At 37.4% G+C, this 17,130-nt stretch overlaps 1 protein-coding gene across 1 annotated transcript in view; it reads left to right on the top strand.

Annotated features, from left to right (window-relative positions):
• Nucleotides 1-17,130, top strand: part of cngk (cyclic nucleotide-gated potassium channel) — a gene marked incomplete at both ends in the record, with an annotated part of 109,638 nt that overhangs the window by 10,064 nt on the left and 82,444 nt on the right. Inside the window, 3 exons of the mRNA XM_084387755.1 lie at nucleotides 13,758-14,037; nucleotides 14,122-14,221; nucleotides 14,465-14,550. Of these exons, the coding sequence (XP_084243881.1) occupies nucleotides 13,758-14,037; nucleotides 14,122-14,221; nucleotides 14,465-14,550 (466 nt within the window). The remainder of the gene's footprint in view (nucleotides 1-13,757; nucleotides 14,038-14,121; nucleotides 14,222-14,464; nucleotides 14,551-17,130) is intronic.

The raw sequence follows: 17,130 nt of genomic DNA, 5'->3' as shown, positions 1-17,130 counted from the left end.
TCAGTTTATAGCCAGCGATAAAAACGCTGAATGGCGCCGCCAGTGTGTGTACACTCATAGAGAATAATGTGTTCGAATTTTAAATACGAGGCGCTGCGCTTCTCGTCCAGTGTGCGACCCCCTTTAACGTTACATTTTGAGTGGATGAATGATAGGGGTGCAACTAGTGTTGCTTTCGTCAACGAAAATTATGACGAAATATTGTCGTCAACGAACCGTTATCACCTGACGAAAACGAGACGAGACTAGACGTAAATGCATGGTCATGTGACGATGACTAAAATACATGCATAATGCAATATCGTTGACGAATAAAAACGAGACTAAATGTGGTTTAAAAAATAAAAACTATGCTAAAATGTCTCTTCATTTTCGTTGACCAAAACGAGACGAGACGAAATGTTATAACGTCACGACGAATGAGAGAGTTGTGCGTGAACCCATAGCTTTGTCGGCTTTAAATTCTGGATTGCGATCTGGTCACCCGATTATCAGCGAATTTAACAATATATTACTCCATTAGTTATTCTATTAAAATGTCTCATTGATATATTTGACACATTCATTCATTACTTTTGCCGGTTCTTTGTGAAAGCTGTATGTTATTGGCAGCGTCTCTTACATGAGCACGTCGCATCAGCGCCAGAACATGGAGATTTTATTTTAGAGAATATCGCACCTATTCAATATTCTATAATTAAATAAACTAATCGAATATCCAAAAATCGTGACTCATCCCTGCATGGAATATCTTGTTTCTTTTCCCAAATCTTCACTCACGTCTCACTCACCCATTTTCTAAAGGTATTATAAACGTTTCTTGGTTCGCTTTTAATTAGGCCTATTATATTCGTATTCTTTACTGTGGTAAAGTAGAAAAACGCTGTAGGACAGATAGCCTACATTTGTACTTGCATGTCAAATTCTTTTTAACACAGTGCTTGTTATATTAGACATAGGGCGCGAGTTTAGCTGTAAAGCGCGTTTCACACGCGCGGGTGATTTTTAGTTTCACTTTCTCTGGCAGCGCAATCTCAAACATAGCCTAAATATCTCGCCCTTGTGGATAAAATTCGCTCTTCAAACCAATTTACATCAAGTAGAAAACACGAAGATATCATAAAGAGATCGATATCTTCGTGTTTTCCTGCTCGTGTCCCACATCCCTCTCAAAGCGCAGAGTGTAGCCTATATCACGCGTCTTTGTGTGGAAATATAAAACAAGTTGTTTTTTTTTAAATAACCCCCCAACCACCGCCGGTAGTTGGTCCATTACCGCGGTGGTAAAAAAAAAAAACCTGCCACCGTCACAGCCCTAAATATAGGCCTACTATAGCCTATAAGATAGCCTTGTTTGAAATTCTATATTGACTGGGTTAAATAGAATCGCATTACTAAAAAGAGACTAAAATACAATTTTCATTGACTAAAACTAGACTAAAATGTCATCAGTTTTCGTCGACTAAAACTAGACTAAATGTCATCAGTTTTCGTTGACTAAAACTAGACTAAAATGTCATCAGTTTTCGTCGACTAAAACTTGACTAGACTAAAAAGAGTATGAATGTGACTAAAACTAATAAAAACTAAAATGACAGCCTGACACAAAGACTAGACTAAAACTAAAATTAAAACAGGCCGCCAAAAACAACACTAGGTGCAACGGATCAAAAAACTCACGGTTCGGATCGTTTCTCGGATCAGAGTCACGGATCGGATCATTTTTCGGATCAGCAAAAAAAAAAAAAAAGACAAGACAAATAAACATAAATTTAGTCTTTTTGTTTATTAACAGTTTTAAATTATTAAATTAAAATATATAAAATCAACTTAAAGTGCACAAGGCATACTATCTTCTTTTTAACTTAATGAAAAACAACTTAGGCCGGCCACACAATGGCTGCGTGGCGTGAGCGTGGCGTTTCTGTTGCATGTCAGCTGCGTGGCGTTTTCCATGTCTTTGCACATATGGGGAGAGAGTTGTGGAAGGCCTATACTTCATGTTAAACGAACGTAAATATATAGCAGCAAAGACAACGTCGGCAGTGTTGGCTATAGAATATTTCGTTCTGTATTGACAGGTGCAGTATTTGAAAATCGATAATATTTTTTTAAATTAAATTTATATTTGCATTTATGTCAAAACCTAGACACTTTCAAACATCAAAATGACATTTATTATGTATTCGTGTCAAAATTACATATAAACATATTCTCCTATTCTATTTTGCCTGGAAACGCTTGCGTGTTGTGTGAAAAATAGGCGTCGGTTCTATTTTTAGCATGCACGCGTTTTCCGCGCGGCCCAAAATGCTCCCATACAGGGGATTTAAATGACGCGGGCCGTTCAAGCTCCTAAACGCTTAAGAAGAAGAAGAAGAAGCAGCTCCTCCGTTCCTCCGCTCGTCATGACCACGCTGTGTGGCCTGAACATGCACACAATTATTTTATTTTTTTTCATAAATCAATCCGCGGATCACGTGTGTGCCGAACCGAAGATACTGATCCGAACGGATCACGGATCAATGATGATCCGTTGCACCACTAATGAATGATGAGCGCGAGACGCCGAAATGGATGCCAATAAGATTCTGAATGGAAAGTTTAATTTTAAAAAAGTGGCCAAATGGTTCAATTAACAAGACCAAAGTGATCTGTGTGTTTTGTCGTTGTGAACTGAGCTATCATCGCAGCACGTCCAGTCTGAAACACCACTGGATGGCCAAGCACACACACAGCTGATGCGAATTCTCCGCCCCCTCGTCAATATCAGGACCTCGTCAGTATTTCTTTCACCCTTTTATTGATGGACAGTGTTACATTGTGTGAGAGATTATTTGCTCCAAGTGAGAATGTTAGTGTGAAATTGAACACTACAGTATATGCCAATGTTGTTTTCAATAAAAAACATTTGCACAAAGCAAGCCGATCCACTTTTCCATGTTGATAAGAACATTAAAATGAGAAAAAAATAATGGGACAAAAAGAAATCAAGAGACATTTAGAATAGATAAAAATGTGCGATTAATCGGTCAGTATTACAGTTATTTTGTGGGAAATTTAAATAATTGCATTGCAAGCTGATTTAAGGTGTTCCCCTAAATTTTTTGCTTGCGCTTCTAAAATTTTCAGTCGGGGGCTACAGCGCTCCTAGTAAAAAAAGTTAGTCTGGAGCCCTGCTTTATTACTTTAAATATCAACACTAGAAGATGTGTGACAGTATAAAACATGTTTAATGAAAAATGTTAAAATAACTAATTAAAAATACTGAAATAAAAAGGTAACACTTACCAATGGCAAGGTGTAGTCTGCCCGAAGCACTGTAGTCGGGGCCAACCATTTATTTCCGCAGCTTTGATCATATTGGTTGCATTGTCCGTGGTAAAACACACTAGACGCGCCTCATTCAAATTCCAACCAGACAAAGCCTCTCGCAGTCCCAGTGCTATGTTTTCCCCACTGTGCTCACTGGGGAAATATGCTGTCTGTAAGCACAGACTTCTTATTTTAAAGTCTTTGTCAATAAAATGAACCGTTAAATTAATGTACGGCTCTGTTGTCCTACTGGACCAGAGGTCCGTTGTACACACAAATGTTCGACATCTCTCAAGTTCCAACATGACACGGTCGCGAGTATGCTCGTACATTTGGGGGATAGCAGTGTGTGAAAAATAGGGCAGAGAGGGAATGTTGTACCGTTTGTCTATGGTTTTCATCAGGTGCACAAACCCTGGTTTCCCGACTGTGGCGATCGGAACCATATCCTTTGCCAGATAGCGTGTAATGGCCTCTGTTATCTCTCTATGACACCGGGGACTTGCAGGATATGGTGTTAGGCTTTCAAAGCTTGATGCTATGGATTGTTGTTTGGGTTCGTGATTGAAGATTTTTCTGCCGAGCATAGCTGATACCAATTGTTGTGCTTCGTTTTGAGGTGACTGTAAAGATTTGTAGTGTTTCCCCTTTGAGTTGCTACTCGAGATTTACATGTTTTACATAAAACTTCAGTTCGCATGTGGTCATCTTTTTTAAAACCAAGATACTGCCATATCTGCTGCTTCGTTTTGGCACTAAATCGTCAGCAGCAGCTGCGGGTGCCTCGTGTTGGCTCATCTTATCAGATTAGCTTGCAATGAGAGTGTAAACACGTGCAAGCATATCACAACTAACATCCGTGTGTCAGATGCTATCTGCGTCGACCTAAAACTTTGACTATAATAGGGCTGGTCCGAATACCATTTTTTGAGCTTCGAAGCTTCGGTAGTAATGAACATCGAATATTTCGAAGCTTCGGAGAGAGGGGGCTGAACATATTCTTCTCTCTAATAAAGGCGGGAATCTCTATGTGTCTGTCTGTCTGTTTGCATTTTGATTATTTCGAGAACCGTTCATCCAATCAACTTCACAAGGGAACAACGCGAGTGGGAAGCGGCGAAACGAAACAAAGTTTAAATAAAGTAAAACGAAATTTAAATAACAACAAAATTAAGTTACATTTAAAATGAGAATAATTTAGATTGATAATAATGGGTAAAAAGGCTAATACATTTTGTTTCTATCATTCTATTTTCCACAATGTCAAGCTTAACCCAAAACACAAGCTCAGGCATGCACTTCTGTCCACACACACTCCGCTGTTCTGCGCTCCAGCCAGAGAATACTCACGTTGCAGGAACACTTTAGTAGGCCAAGAAGAAGCAAATATATTTATTAAGTATAACAAGGTTAGGTTCCTTCAACGGTCCATCCTATTAAAAATGGCTAGGCTATATAAGATAATTGTAAAAAAGAGTATTGTATTTCGCCAGATTTTATAGTGTAAAACATATTCAAGCGCGAATGAGAACCGTTTCGAGGGGGATGCCAGGTGTGCAAAAAAAACAACACCAAAAAAAAAAACGAATATGCGAATGTCAAATTTTCAAATCGAATACCAACCCACCGAATGAATATTCGGGTCCAGCCCTAGACTATAAGTAACATTTTGAAGTATTACATTGTTCATTTATCGCAAACAATTGCGATATGCATATCGCAATATGCACATTTGCGATATTTCGATAATTCCGATATATTGTGCAGCCCTAAAATATATATATATATATATATATATATATATATATATAAATATCGGCTTTATATCGGCCATCGGCCACCCTGCTCTCTAAGATATCGGCATCGGCCATCAAAAAAAACAGTATCGGTCGACCACTACAATAATATGTCCCAAAACCAAGGCCTGTAAAATATTTCTGTTCAAATCCTATGTCTTCATATTTTCAGCCCTTGAAATTACTTCAGTTTTACAGCCTGAAAATCACATTATCTGGGAAGCAATATTTGGACATTAATATAATGAAAAGTATTATTCATAGGCAGCCCAAACTTTGTAGGGTAGAAGACAAACATGTCAATATGACTGAACCATTACAAGTTTGTACGGCATGCCCTAGATTTGGAAAAAAGTGTGAAAAGACTGATATTAACCCTCTGGGGTCTGAGGTGTTTTTGGGGTCCTTGAGATGTTCTGACATGCCCTGACATTTGTGCTTTTTTCAGTTGCTTATAAACATAGTAATGGCAAAAAAAAATTACACACTATTTAGCACAAACAGGGCTACCATAATATGTGAGCAACAAGAATGTACATGTCTGCATTTTTGAGAGAATAATGTTTATGCGTGGTTATTGAAAAAACTAAAAACTAAAGTTTCTGAAATAAGACCACAAAACACACACTAAATATGTGCCAATAAGACTTTTGTCTAATGGATGTCATCGCCTAGTGTTTTTTCTTCAAAATTATGTGAAAATCACCCTGCCTAATCCTTCACATAACACAATACATTGATTTGAATTTTGCAAAGCACTTTCTGTTTGGAAAGGCCATATGCGGAGTGGGCGTCACAGATCATGCATATGTAGTGGTTCACACCTGAGGACCGCATACTTAATGAGCCATTCATTCAGGTGAGTCACTGAGCCACAAGAATGCAAGAGCAACAGTTGGAAGCATCTCAATTCTTTTTTATTTTTCCACATATTGTGCTTGCAATTTGGCCTATAATAGCCAAGGAAAACATGTAATTGTGCAGTTAATTCTCATACTGTATTTTCAGTTTTGGAATATTTATCCTCTCCCCAAATTTGTCACTAATAAAACACACTAAAAATTATTTAAAGAAAAGGCTTATATTTACCTTTTAATAGTTTGTTTACATCTACCTTGTAAATATTTAAATAAACAACAATTCAAGTGTAATCTTTCTTTGAACAAACTAAAGTATACATTTTATCATACATATTTCAAAGTTAAGGATTTGATTGATTATTTGATTATTTTTGACAAAAAAATTGGCAAATAAAAGCTTATTTGAGGTGGCAGATATTTTACAGTAAAAATGTATAATCTATCCAAAACTAATCAACGAATAAACTTGTGTTTTCTCGAGCTGATATGGGGCTTGAGAAAACACAGCCCCTCACAGGTTTGCGCCGTGGATTCCCGCGAGTCAGACGCGGATACTGTGTTTGTTTTAGGCTCGCGCAGTCTTCACTCGGACGCGCGCTTCAATCCGTTGTGGAGACTCTCTTTTCGTTCCAGTGAAATTACAAAACAAAATACACACACACACATGTCTCTGCCTGATATACAACCACTGATAAACATAATCTGATTTGACAAAAAAAAAAAAAAAACTATATGAGTGCAGATTCGAACTCAGAACCTCTGACACGCTAGGCAAATGTTCTACCACTAGACCACTTGAGTTCACGTATTTACTCACGTGAAAACTCGGTCTTTACTCGGCGTGATCAATTCGCTCTTGAACATGCTGCCGTTCGTCTGAGTTACAATCTTCCTCTGAGGAAAAGCCAAGGTGAGTTATTCCTCGCTGTCCAGAATCATCTGAAGAGCGTCTTTACCGGAGAAACGCGCCATCCTCTCTAAACGCGATGAACTATCAGTGAATCTGATCTGATGAAACTTCGTGTTTTCAAGGCATTGATCGGGGGGCGGGTGCGAAGCATAGATCACCTAAACTATTTACCATGTCAATAGCGCCGGGGGCGGGGCGGCCTCAGTTCATTATAGAGATAATTAGGCAGAAGGAAAAAACGGTACCTCTCCTTGCTTTCAAACGGATTACATGAGTTGAAAACATTTGTTTTTTTTATTAATTACTTCATTTAAAAGAAGAGATTTCAAGCTTCATAAAGACATATATCACGTGCCTGTGTGAGAAGTATTCGCTGAGTTATGATTCATTTTCGGACGCGTTTCAGAATGGACTACACGGACAGAGAGAAGGCAGAACTCGCTCCGTGATTATTTTTCTTAATTTGGCGAAAAGCACAACACTTTGTTTTTATTGTGAGTATACAGAAAAATAATACACATTTAACAGAATCGATTGATGTATGAAACTCCTATGGAAAATCAAAGTCAACAGAGTATTTATGAGTTTCTTTTACACTGATAAAAAAAAAGCGAGCTGGTATCGCCGGCGATACCGCCGACCTCAGGGGGTTAAGGGTAGCATAAACTTTGAGCAAAATCTAAGAGGGTGCAGCAGCTGTTTTCCTGGATTTTGTCTGATTTGACACAGAATGACCCAGCTGCATCCTCCCACTCAGTGCTACTCTCACTATAAGACATAGCTGTCTTACTGTATGTTATGTTACGAACCATGAAGAGATTAAACATTTTAAAGGTGATTCAGGATTTATACATCAACATAGTTAACTGTTAATCATAGTCTACTTAGGCCATCCTTAAAAATATCAGTAACAGCAAAAAAAATTAAAAAAAGGGTCGGTAGGTAGTAGGGGTGTAACGATACACAAAACTGACGGTTCGGAATGCCCCACGGTTTTGACATCTCGGTTCGGTTCGGTTCGGTGGGGTGGGGGGTTTAGAAAGCTAAAATTGCTTCTTCTTTTTTTTTATAGTGGTTTAATGAACAAATTCTGTCTTTGTCTTTAAATTAATTAAATTACAATTAAACTTTTCACAAGGATAAAAAAAAAAAAAAAGATCTGCTAATGCTGTAAACTATATTGGGAGCCCACACATTACTATAACCTTAAAGGTTAAAAACAGAGCCTAGACTTTTAGCCTAATTTCAGATACTATTTATTTTTAGATATAATAATCAACACTCAACACATTGTATGAAAACATTCATCAACATCTCATTAACTTATGTTTTCTACTCTAATTTGTTATTGAAATATAAATATTTACACAGTTGCTTTTTCATAACAGATATTTAAAACATAGGCTACATTAAATAATCAAGATATCAATCATTAACATGTTAAGTAAAATACAGTATATTATATAGGCTAATATAGTGCATTTATTTAGTGCAAGAGTTCATTTAGGAACCAACAAGCTGTGGGCACTGAATGACTTGCCTGAGGTAAATATAAGGCTATGTGACACTAAGACGTTTTATTGGCGTCTTTCCGCTGCTGAAACACTGATCGATTGATTACACAAGTTATGATGCCTTTCAGTAAGTATACTGTATCTTTTAACATACCTTCAGGTGTCCATTCATGTTTATTCTGTAACTGAGGAAGAGAATCACGTTTACTCGCGCTCAGCGCTGCCGCTTTAAATGAGGAGCGAGTACAGTGATCTGTCACACCACATCAGAGAGCGCCAAAACGGCATTTATTGTTTGAATTTCATGATCAAATAGACAGAATTTGAAAGATTACACCTGGCTTATTATCGAAACAAAGTAACAAAATACGGAGCTTGCTATTATAGGGTGTTAATGGTGGTTAGGCTATAACGCTGTATTCGTTGTGTACACATAAGACATGAGGTCCATTGAGCCGGGGCTGGCTGGGCCGGGGCAGCAGGGGGCGGGGCGTCCTCGGTACGCCATGAGAGTATTAGGGCTGTCAACTTTAGTCGTTTAGTCGACTAATCGGTCGATGGCGTCTTGGTCCACTGACATTCTCATTGGTCGACCAGTCACATCATTTTATTTGATTTTTTTCACCAATAAAGAAATTTTCATTGATTTACTCCTTGATATTTATTCCTTTATAAGCAGTTATATATTACTGTATTCTAAATATAATTAGCCTATGTTTTATCCCCAACTTTAAATGCTTTAATTTAGGCTATTTTGTAACAGCGCCACAGTTTAGCGCACCACTTAGAACACTCGGGAACCGCACCTGTGGCTGGCTGCACTGCTGCTTCGTGCTCAGTAAGGAATATAGGTAGTAATCTCTATGTGTCTGTCTGTCCGTTTGCATTTTGATTATTTCGAGAACCGTTCATCCAATCGACTTCACAAGGGAGTGCAGTGTCGCATTTGCACTAGTGATATAAAACGCACACAGTCTGTTAACTTAAGCAATACTTTTAAGGTAGTCTAATATTTTTCTGACTAACAAATTACTGACACAGTAAAGGGTAGATTTAAATAAAGAAAAACGAAATTTAAATACAGAAAAAATTAAATTTAAATAAAGAAAAACGAAATTTAAATAAAGAAAACCGAAATTTAAATAGGCCTAAAGCAAAACGAAATTTAAATAAAGAAAAAACGAAATTTAAATAAAGAAAAACGAAATTAAGTGAGCCTAAATTAAAAACGAGATTAATTTAGATTGATAATAACGGGTAAAAAGTCTAATACATTTTGTTTCTATTATTCTATTTTCCACAATGTCAAAGCAACAGCAGCAATGCAAGCTCAGGCATGCACTTCGGTCCATACAAACTCCGCTGTTCTGCGCTCTAGCCAGAGAACACTCCCGTTGCTGGAACACTCAGGCGTCAGTTCTATTTCTAGCATGAACGCGTTTTCCGCGTGGCTCGAGCCGCGCCTGAGACGCGTGTCTCACGCAGGAAGTATGCAAACTCCAACCTATTAACATTAGGGCTGTTGGAACGAATTCCGAAATTCGAATATAATTCGAATATTAAAAAAATCAATACTATTCGAATGCTGAAGTTCCTATTCGAATATTGCTTTTTTATGTAGGCTATATTAAAAAAAATGTATGCAATCTTGCCTTTCTCACCGCCTTGGCTAACACGCATGTGAAAATTAAATGCTTTTTTTTTCGTCTGATGAACAATAAAGTTTTTGAATCGTAACATAATTGTGCACGTTATCCACGCTGTATCATCATACCAATACAGTCAAAAATCGCGGAGAGCAATGTCTCCACGGAAACGGCGATCACGACTCCTGACAATTTGATTCACAGTCCACACTACAACATGAAACCGGCGTTTTCAAATGTATACAGTTTGGAGTGCGTTTTCATAAAAGCTTTGTTTTCATTAATAAAAAGGCCAAAACGGATAGAAAAATATACGTTTTCAAACGAGAACCGCCACTAAAACAGGCAAGAATTATTTTCTGCCTCTCTCCTCTCTCATCACGGGGCTTACCAGCTGTCCGCCAAAAGGCGATAACAGACAAACTGACACGATTTATCTGTGAAGAGACCGATCAACATCACGCATTGGCGGATCGCGAATAAGACAAGACTGTGTAATGTCGTAAATATTAATAATAGGATGAATTTGAGCATTTTAATATTCGAATATTATTCGAATATTAAATAAAATAAGGAATGGAATTCGAATAGTATTATAGAGGAAGATTGACAGCCCTAATCAACATGGGAGCCGAAATAAAAACAGACACCCAACGCAGCTGAGACTCTCACGCCAGCAGCCAGTGTGTCGCCGGCCTTATTCAAGCGCGAATGAGAACCGTTTCGCGGGGGATCCCAGGTGTCAATAAAAAATAAAAAATAAACGTTTTTTTCGTTGTTGTTTTATAAATGCTCTATGACAATTGTTTAATAAATGTTCAATCAAAATGCAAAACATCGCGTCTTTTTTTTTTTTTTTTTTTTTGTCGACTAATCGTTGTGCAGGACAGGACTTTGGTCGACTAAGCATTTCTTTGGTTGACTACAGCCCTAGAGAGTATCGTGATATGTATCGTGGGGGGTGTATCGCGGTTTTTCGGTTCGGTTTGAATATCGTTACACCCCTAGTAGGTAGGTGTCAGGTTTGTGCAGGTTGCTGAAGACGAGGGAACAGAATTTAAATGCAGCTGGTTTATTCACAAACTCAGGTTACAGGAAAATACAGGAACACAGGAGAATACCAGGAACTCAGCAAAACACAACCATACAAAGACGAGAACCGACAAACACTGAGGGAAAACACAGGGCTTAAATACACTGGGGCTAACAGGATAATTAACAAGGTGATTGACAGGACACAGGTGAAAGACATGACTAATTTGAACATAGGAGAAACTAAGTAACAGGACTAAACCAAAAGCACAAAAGACAGGGGAAAACTAGATAACATAACTAAACCAAAACACAGAAACGTGACAGTAGGTCTATTTTTGTATTTTTTTTATTTTAGATTCAATGTAAAAAAAAAAAATATATATATACAGTTTGGGTCATGGTGATTACGTAGGTATCAATTTAAACAAATTTGCATAGCGTGACATCACTGACTTGGTCTTAAACCCATGCCTTCGGGCGCACAATTGCAAACCTCATTCTGATGCAGGTTATATAGACCACAAACAATTTGAAATCATTGTCAAAAAACATGTTAATTGCATTAATATATATATAGTTTGATAGTTTCCTCCACCAACATTTTAGTGGTTTCCTTCAGGTCAGTCGACACGGTCACTGTTAGACTAGAGGGGAGAAGGGATGGCAAAAGATCTGGGGCCTCATTTATAAAACTTTGCGTAGGTTTTGCGTCAGAAGTGGCGTACGGATGAAACATAGGACGTGCGTACACACAGAAATATTCGGATTTATAAAACCGTGCGCACGTACATCCTACGCAGTTTTCCCTTAATAAATCACAATCAATTCTAAATGTAGCGCAGCTTTTGCGGCTTCATCTCACGCCCATAGTTGCCCATAAATAGTCCGTGAAACGCCCACAAGTTAATATTCATCGATTGCGAAATCATGGCAAACACAGAGAGGAAGACCAAGAAACGTAACTTAACTCAATGTGAAGTAGAAATTATCGTTGGCGAGGTGGAAAAGAGGAGTAAAATGTTGTTTGGAGGGCACAGTGTGGACATTACTAATGCCAAAAAGGCACTTGAGTGGCAAAAGGTTGCAGACGCCTTTAATGCTGCAGCCTCACAACCTCGGACCGTGGCCGAAATAAAAAAGAAATGGTCGGACATCAAAGTCTTCTTGCTGTCTGAAGATGCGTTCACTTCGAATCCTTCCATTTGCCACATCTTCTAAGAGCGCAAGATCAGCCATTGTGCGTCATTACGCATTGTGATGGCATCATGGCATTTTATTACCATCCATTTGATTGCATCTGACAACCTACAGATGTGTTATGAGGATGAATTGCATAACATGCCAATATTATTGCATAACATATTTCATCTTTTCTTTTTGCAAATATGTGTTAATTTGCATTTCTGTTGTAATCTTCGTTTGATTTGGTTTGTTTTACACTGCAGATCGATCAAACGGGTGTTAGGCTGTTAATTGTAAGACTTGCTTTGTGAAGTCTTCATGTTATTTATGAGAGGCAGTATTGCCATTTCTTTTACACAACGGTCTACAGTTTCACACACTTTCACGTGTTTCTTCCATCTGCCGACGGTGTCGCCATTTCTCATTTCACCCGTTTTTGTGCGTACGCCTGGGTCAGAGTTTGCGTGAAGGACCGCACAGTCTACACCAGTGTTTAGTTTAGAGTGGGTTGCAGAGTGTGCAGTCAAAGAAACAATAACAAACGTAATTCTATGTTTTTCTGATGCAAGACTTTTATTTTGAAAGACGTGCGTGAAAACTATTGACACTTCTGTCAGACGTGGTTTAAGTAAAGAATACAAACACATTATGGGTGCCCTAAACCATCTCGTTGTAACTGCTTCATTTTTTATATATATTATATTATATTAATATTATCCATATCTTTCTCCAGTCACTCTTGACTGTCCTTTCTGAATAAAGGTAAAAGGCTAAAAGACTAAATGACTGGACACTTAATTGGATACTGACAGCAAACATAAGACAAAAAACATTTTATACAATAACTACACTATATACTATGCTCAAAATAAATAAAAATATATAATATATATATTTAAAATATAATAACCTAATATAATAATCTATATAGGCCACAGTAAAAAAAATAAAAAATTCTACATTATGATGTATCAAAAATGAGTCAATATGAAATAATATTTTCATTTATGCTGTTCCCTCCAAGCAAGACGATGCATGGGATACAATTTCTGCTAATAATCTCAGATATTTAATATACATAACATAATTACATACAGAAATTTTATGTTAGCTCAGAACAACAGTTAGCTTTTCACTTTGCACCTACCTTACCATAAGATTTAGTCTCAGATGTGCGCTAGGCCTAGATGGTGCAACAGGTATTAATTCTATGCAGGCACATTTAACGTCCATCCTAGTCTCACAACTGGGTGTACGTCCAGGTGGCATTCCTGTAAGGGTGTGACGTCACAAGAAAATTATGAATCGGTAGAGACTACTGAAATAAAAAATATCTGGTATATAACTCCTATATTAGACACACCCATTCAATAAGAATAGGTCTACACTATGTCTCAATGGCTTGGTGACACAGAGAGCAGTGACTCATTCTTAGTTAATTAGTTCTAATCTAATGTATCTGAAATAACAACTAATTTGTTTTTAATTCATTTTTTCAGCTGTTTTTCAACTCTACTGTCACAGGACTCATCTTCACGAGATACTGTCTTGATTTGATCTTCGTCCTTAACATCATTTCACGGTTTTACATTGGATATGAAATCCATGGAGTGGTTATAACAGACCCCAAAAGAGCCCGGAAAAAATACCTCAGGACTTGGTTTTTATTGGATCTCTTGTCTGTTTTACCCCTTGAAACAATCAAAATAGCTACCTCAGGGCTGAGGTTTATGAATGCAAATAGATGTCTGAGAGTGTTCAGATTGTTTGGCATGATATGTAAGTTATTTATTTATATACTTTATATAATTTATCATGCAATTCAGATATATTCACCTGTTAATGTTTTGTGTTTGTTTCTAGCCTCGTTCAGTAAGGAACCAGACACCAACAAACTTCATCTGACGATTTTCAAATCATTTTCCATTATGGTCCTGTGTATACAGACCTCAGCCTGCCTTTGGTAAGCCTGATAAATGAACAAATATTCTACTCTTGAAAGGGTCCTTTTCATCATTGTTTGATTTATCCAAAGATATTGGCCTAGAACTGTTTACTTTTCTTTATCAATAATGCAGTATTCTCTCTCTCTCTTTCTTTTTTAATGTTAGAACAGAACAATGGCAATGGTTTGTTATTTTTGATTCCAAGATATCTCAAAGAAAACATTGCACAGCTAAAAAGTAATGTTGTCTTGTTCCTTCAGGTTTCATCAGGCATGTGATGCAACTTATGATGGTCATGTCAGGTATTGCCCCAAACAGGAGAACTGGTTGCAGCTGCTACCAGACTGTAAGGGTTTTTTCCCATTCCATTCCATTCCCAATAACATCTAAAAAGGCCATTCTTTTTTTAGAGGGGAGCCAAAAAACTAAAACTGCACTATGGAAGATTTTTGTTGAAAATTGATTAAATGTAATTATTAGGCAAATTCAAAAAAGCACATTTCACATGAGTTCTTACCTTACCCCTTTTCACCATGTTAAAGGAACACACCGACTTTTTGGGACTTTTAGCTTATTCACCGTATCCCCCAGAGTTAGATAAGTCCATATATACTCTTTTCATCTCTGTGCGTGCCGTAACTCTGTCTGACGCACCCACCACTAGCCTAGCTTAGCACAAAGACTGGAGGTAAATGGCTCCAGCTAGCATACTGCTCCCAATAAGTGACAAAATAACGCCAACATTTTCCTATTTACATGTTGTGATTTTTATAGTCACAGCGTGTACAAATAACAAGGTCACATGAGACACAGCCATCTTCTAACTGTATACATACTGGGAACTATATTCTCAGAAGGCGAAGCACTGCTACTTGGGCGGAGTGATTTGCCCGCAGCGCCTGAGAAGCCCCGTGGTGAGGAGCAGAGAGTTCGCTCAGAGTTGGAGTAAGTGCTTCGACCTCCAGTCTTTTGCTAAGCTAGGCTAGTGGTGGGTGCGTCAGACAGAGTTACGGCACGCACAGAGATGAAAAGGGTATGTATGGACTTATCTAACTCTGGGGGATACGGTGAATAAGCTAAAGTCCCAAAAACAGGGATGCAAACAGCGCGCTTTTCGGCGCCTCCCGCTTTTTTCACGTCAGTTTGGCTTACAAATTCATCTGAAGCCTATTTCATAGCTTAATGTGAGGGACAGAAGTCTATTTACATCATTAAAGTTTACGAAAACTCGTTTTCCCTCCTCTGCGGCTGTCAATCATTCTCCATTCAGTATTCAAACAGCGCGCGCGCCTCTTCCGGTTACAGCAGCATACATGCACGGTAAAACTCTCTCCAATATGATATTCACATTATAATGGTTGATCTGTAGAGAAAAGGCTGTGGATTTGCATAAAATGACTTTATTTTGTTGGAGTTTGTTGCTGTTTTTAAACGACTCGTGATGTGTGATCTAACAGGCACACGGTAGCAAGGACTAAATCGCATCAAATGCACAATAACTGGAATTTAAAACTGTGAAGAAACAAATGATCAATAAACTGTTGGACAGATAGACACTAGGATTTGTGCGCTCGACATTTCTTCGCTTTGTGCCGTGAACTTTTAAATGCGCACTTGTGCAGCGCAGCGCTGCACACTGTGACTCCATGTTGCTTTGAGCATATCATTCTGCACCCGCGATGCGCATACGCGCTTTGTGCGCTCTGTTTTGAAGCGTTTCATATTTTCATGGTTTTGCGCACTGAAAGATTATTAAAAGCCTATATTTTTGTATACCTAGCCTGCACAATACATTTAAAATAAGCATAATTTAATTGTGTTATTTCTGTGTAGTGTAGTGTAGGCTATATAAATATACACACTTCTGAATTCTTGACATTCATTTATAAATATAAAATTGTGAAATGTATGATTGCCTGATTTAATTTTATAAGAGTGCTAATAGTAATTTGCTTTTATTAGGGCTGCACGATATTGGAAAAAAAATTACATTGCGATATTTTTTTCCCAACGATATATATCGCGATATTGCGAGCCATCAATCCAGGCTAAAGTCAATAATTACCATTCCATGTTATTAATAATTTCACTAATAAGCAAGCTTCATTACAAGTGACAAAAAGGCCACTTAATATTTTATTCCAGAAACATATTTCTCTCAGAATTCGTGAACGTTCTACACAGGACCTAACGTTCTTCAGGTTCTAGGACCCGAAAAATTATGTTTTCTGTGCTGATTCAGTGACGCGTTCATGTAAACGGCACCTAGAACCAGCAAAAGTAATGATTAATAGTATGTAAAATATTATAATGAAACATTTTAATTGTTTATTAATAAACAAGTGTTTTCTGTAAAGATGAAGTTGACAATAGCCTACTGACTCGCGATCTTCACAGCAGTGATCGGGAGAAATGCACTTTTCATACAGATTAATTTTTTATTTTTTTTAATGGTTCTTCTGTAGATAATAGTTATATTTCTTTTTTTTTTATTATTATTATTGTTATTTTTCGTTGTGTGAGGTGAGTAGGCTACCTTTTATGCTGAGTTTCGGTTCATGGATGATAGCTTAATCTCCAGTTCAGTATTTTAATGAAATACTGATTAAAAATAAGATACAATTAATACAAAACGAAATTCGTTTTAAAGAAAGGCTTTGTGCTTTCTGTTTGAGGTCTCTGTGAAAGTTTTAAAGCAGTCGGTAACACTTTATAATAACTGCACACTATTAATCATTAATTAAGCATTAGTAAACAGTTAATTCATCATTTATAAAGCATTAATAAACATTAATAAGCAGTATATAAATACAGCTATAAATGCTTTATTCTTGATTTAAAAGCGTATCTATAATGTGTTTAATAATTGTATTGTCATACTTTATTAATGATCAATTTATCATTTCTAAATGAAGTATAGCATTAT

Source organism: Rutilus rutilus (genome assembly GCF_951802725.1).
Source record: "Rutilus rutilus genome assembly, chromosome: 18".
Taxonomy (NCBI): domain Eukaryota; kingdom Metazoa; phylum Chordata; class Actinopteri; order Cypriniformes; family Leuciscidae; genus Rutilus; species Rutilus rutilus.
The sequence above is the reverse complement of the archived record's forward strand: the minus strand, read 5'-3'. Positions and strand labels throughout refer to the sequence as shown.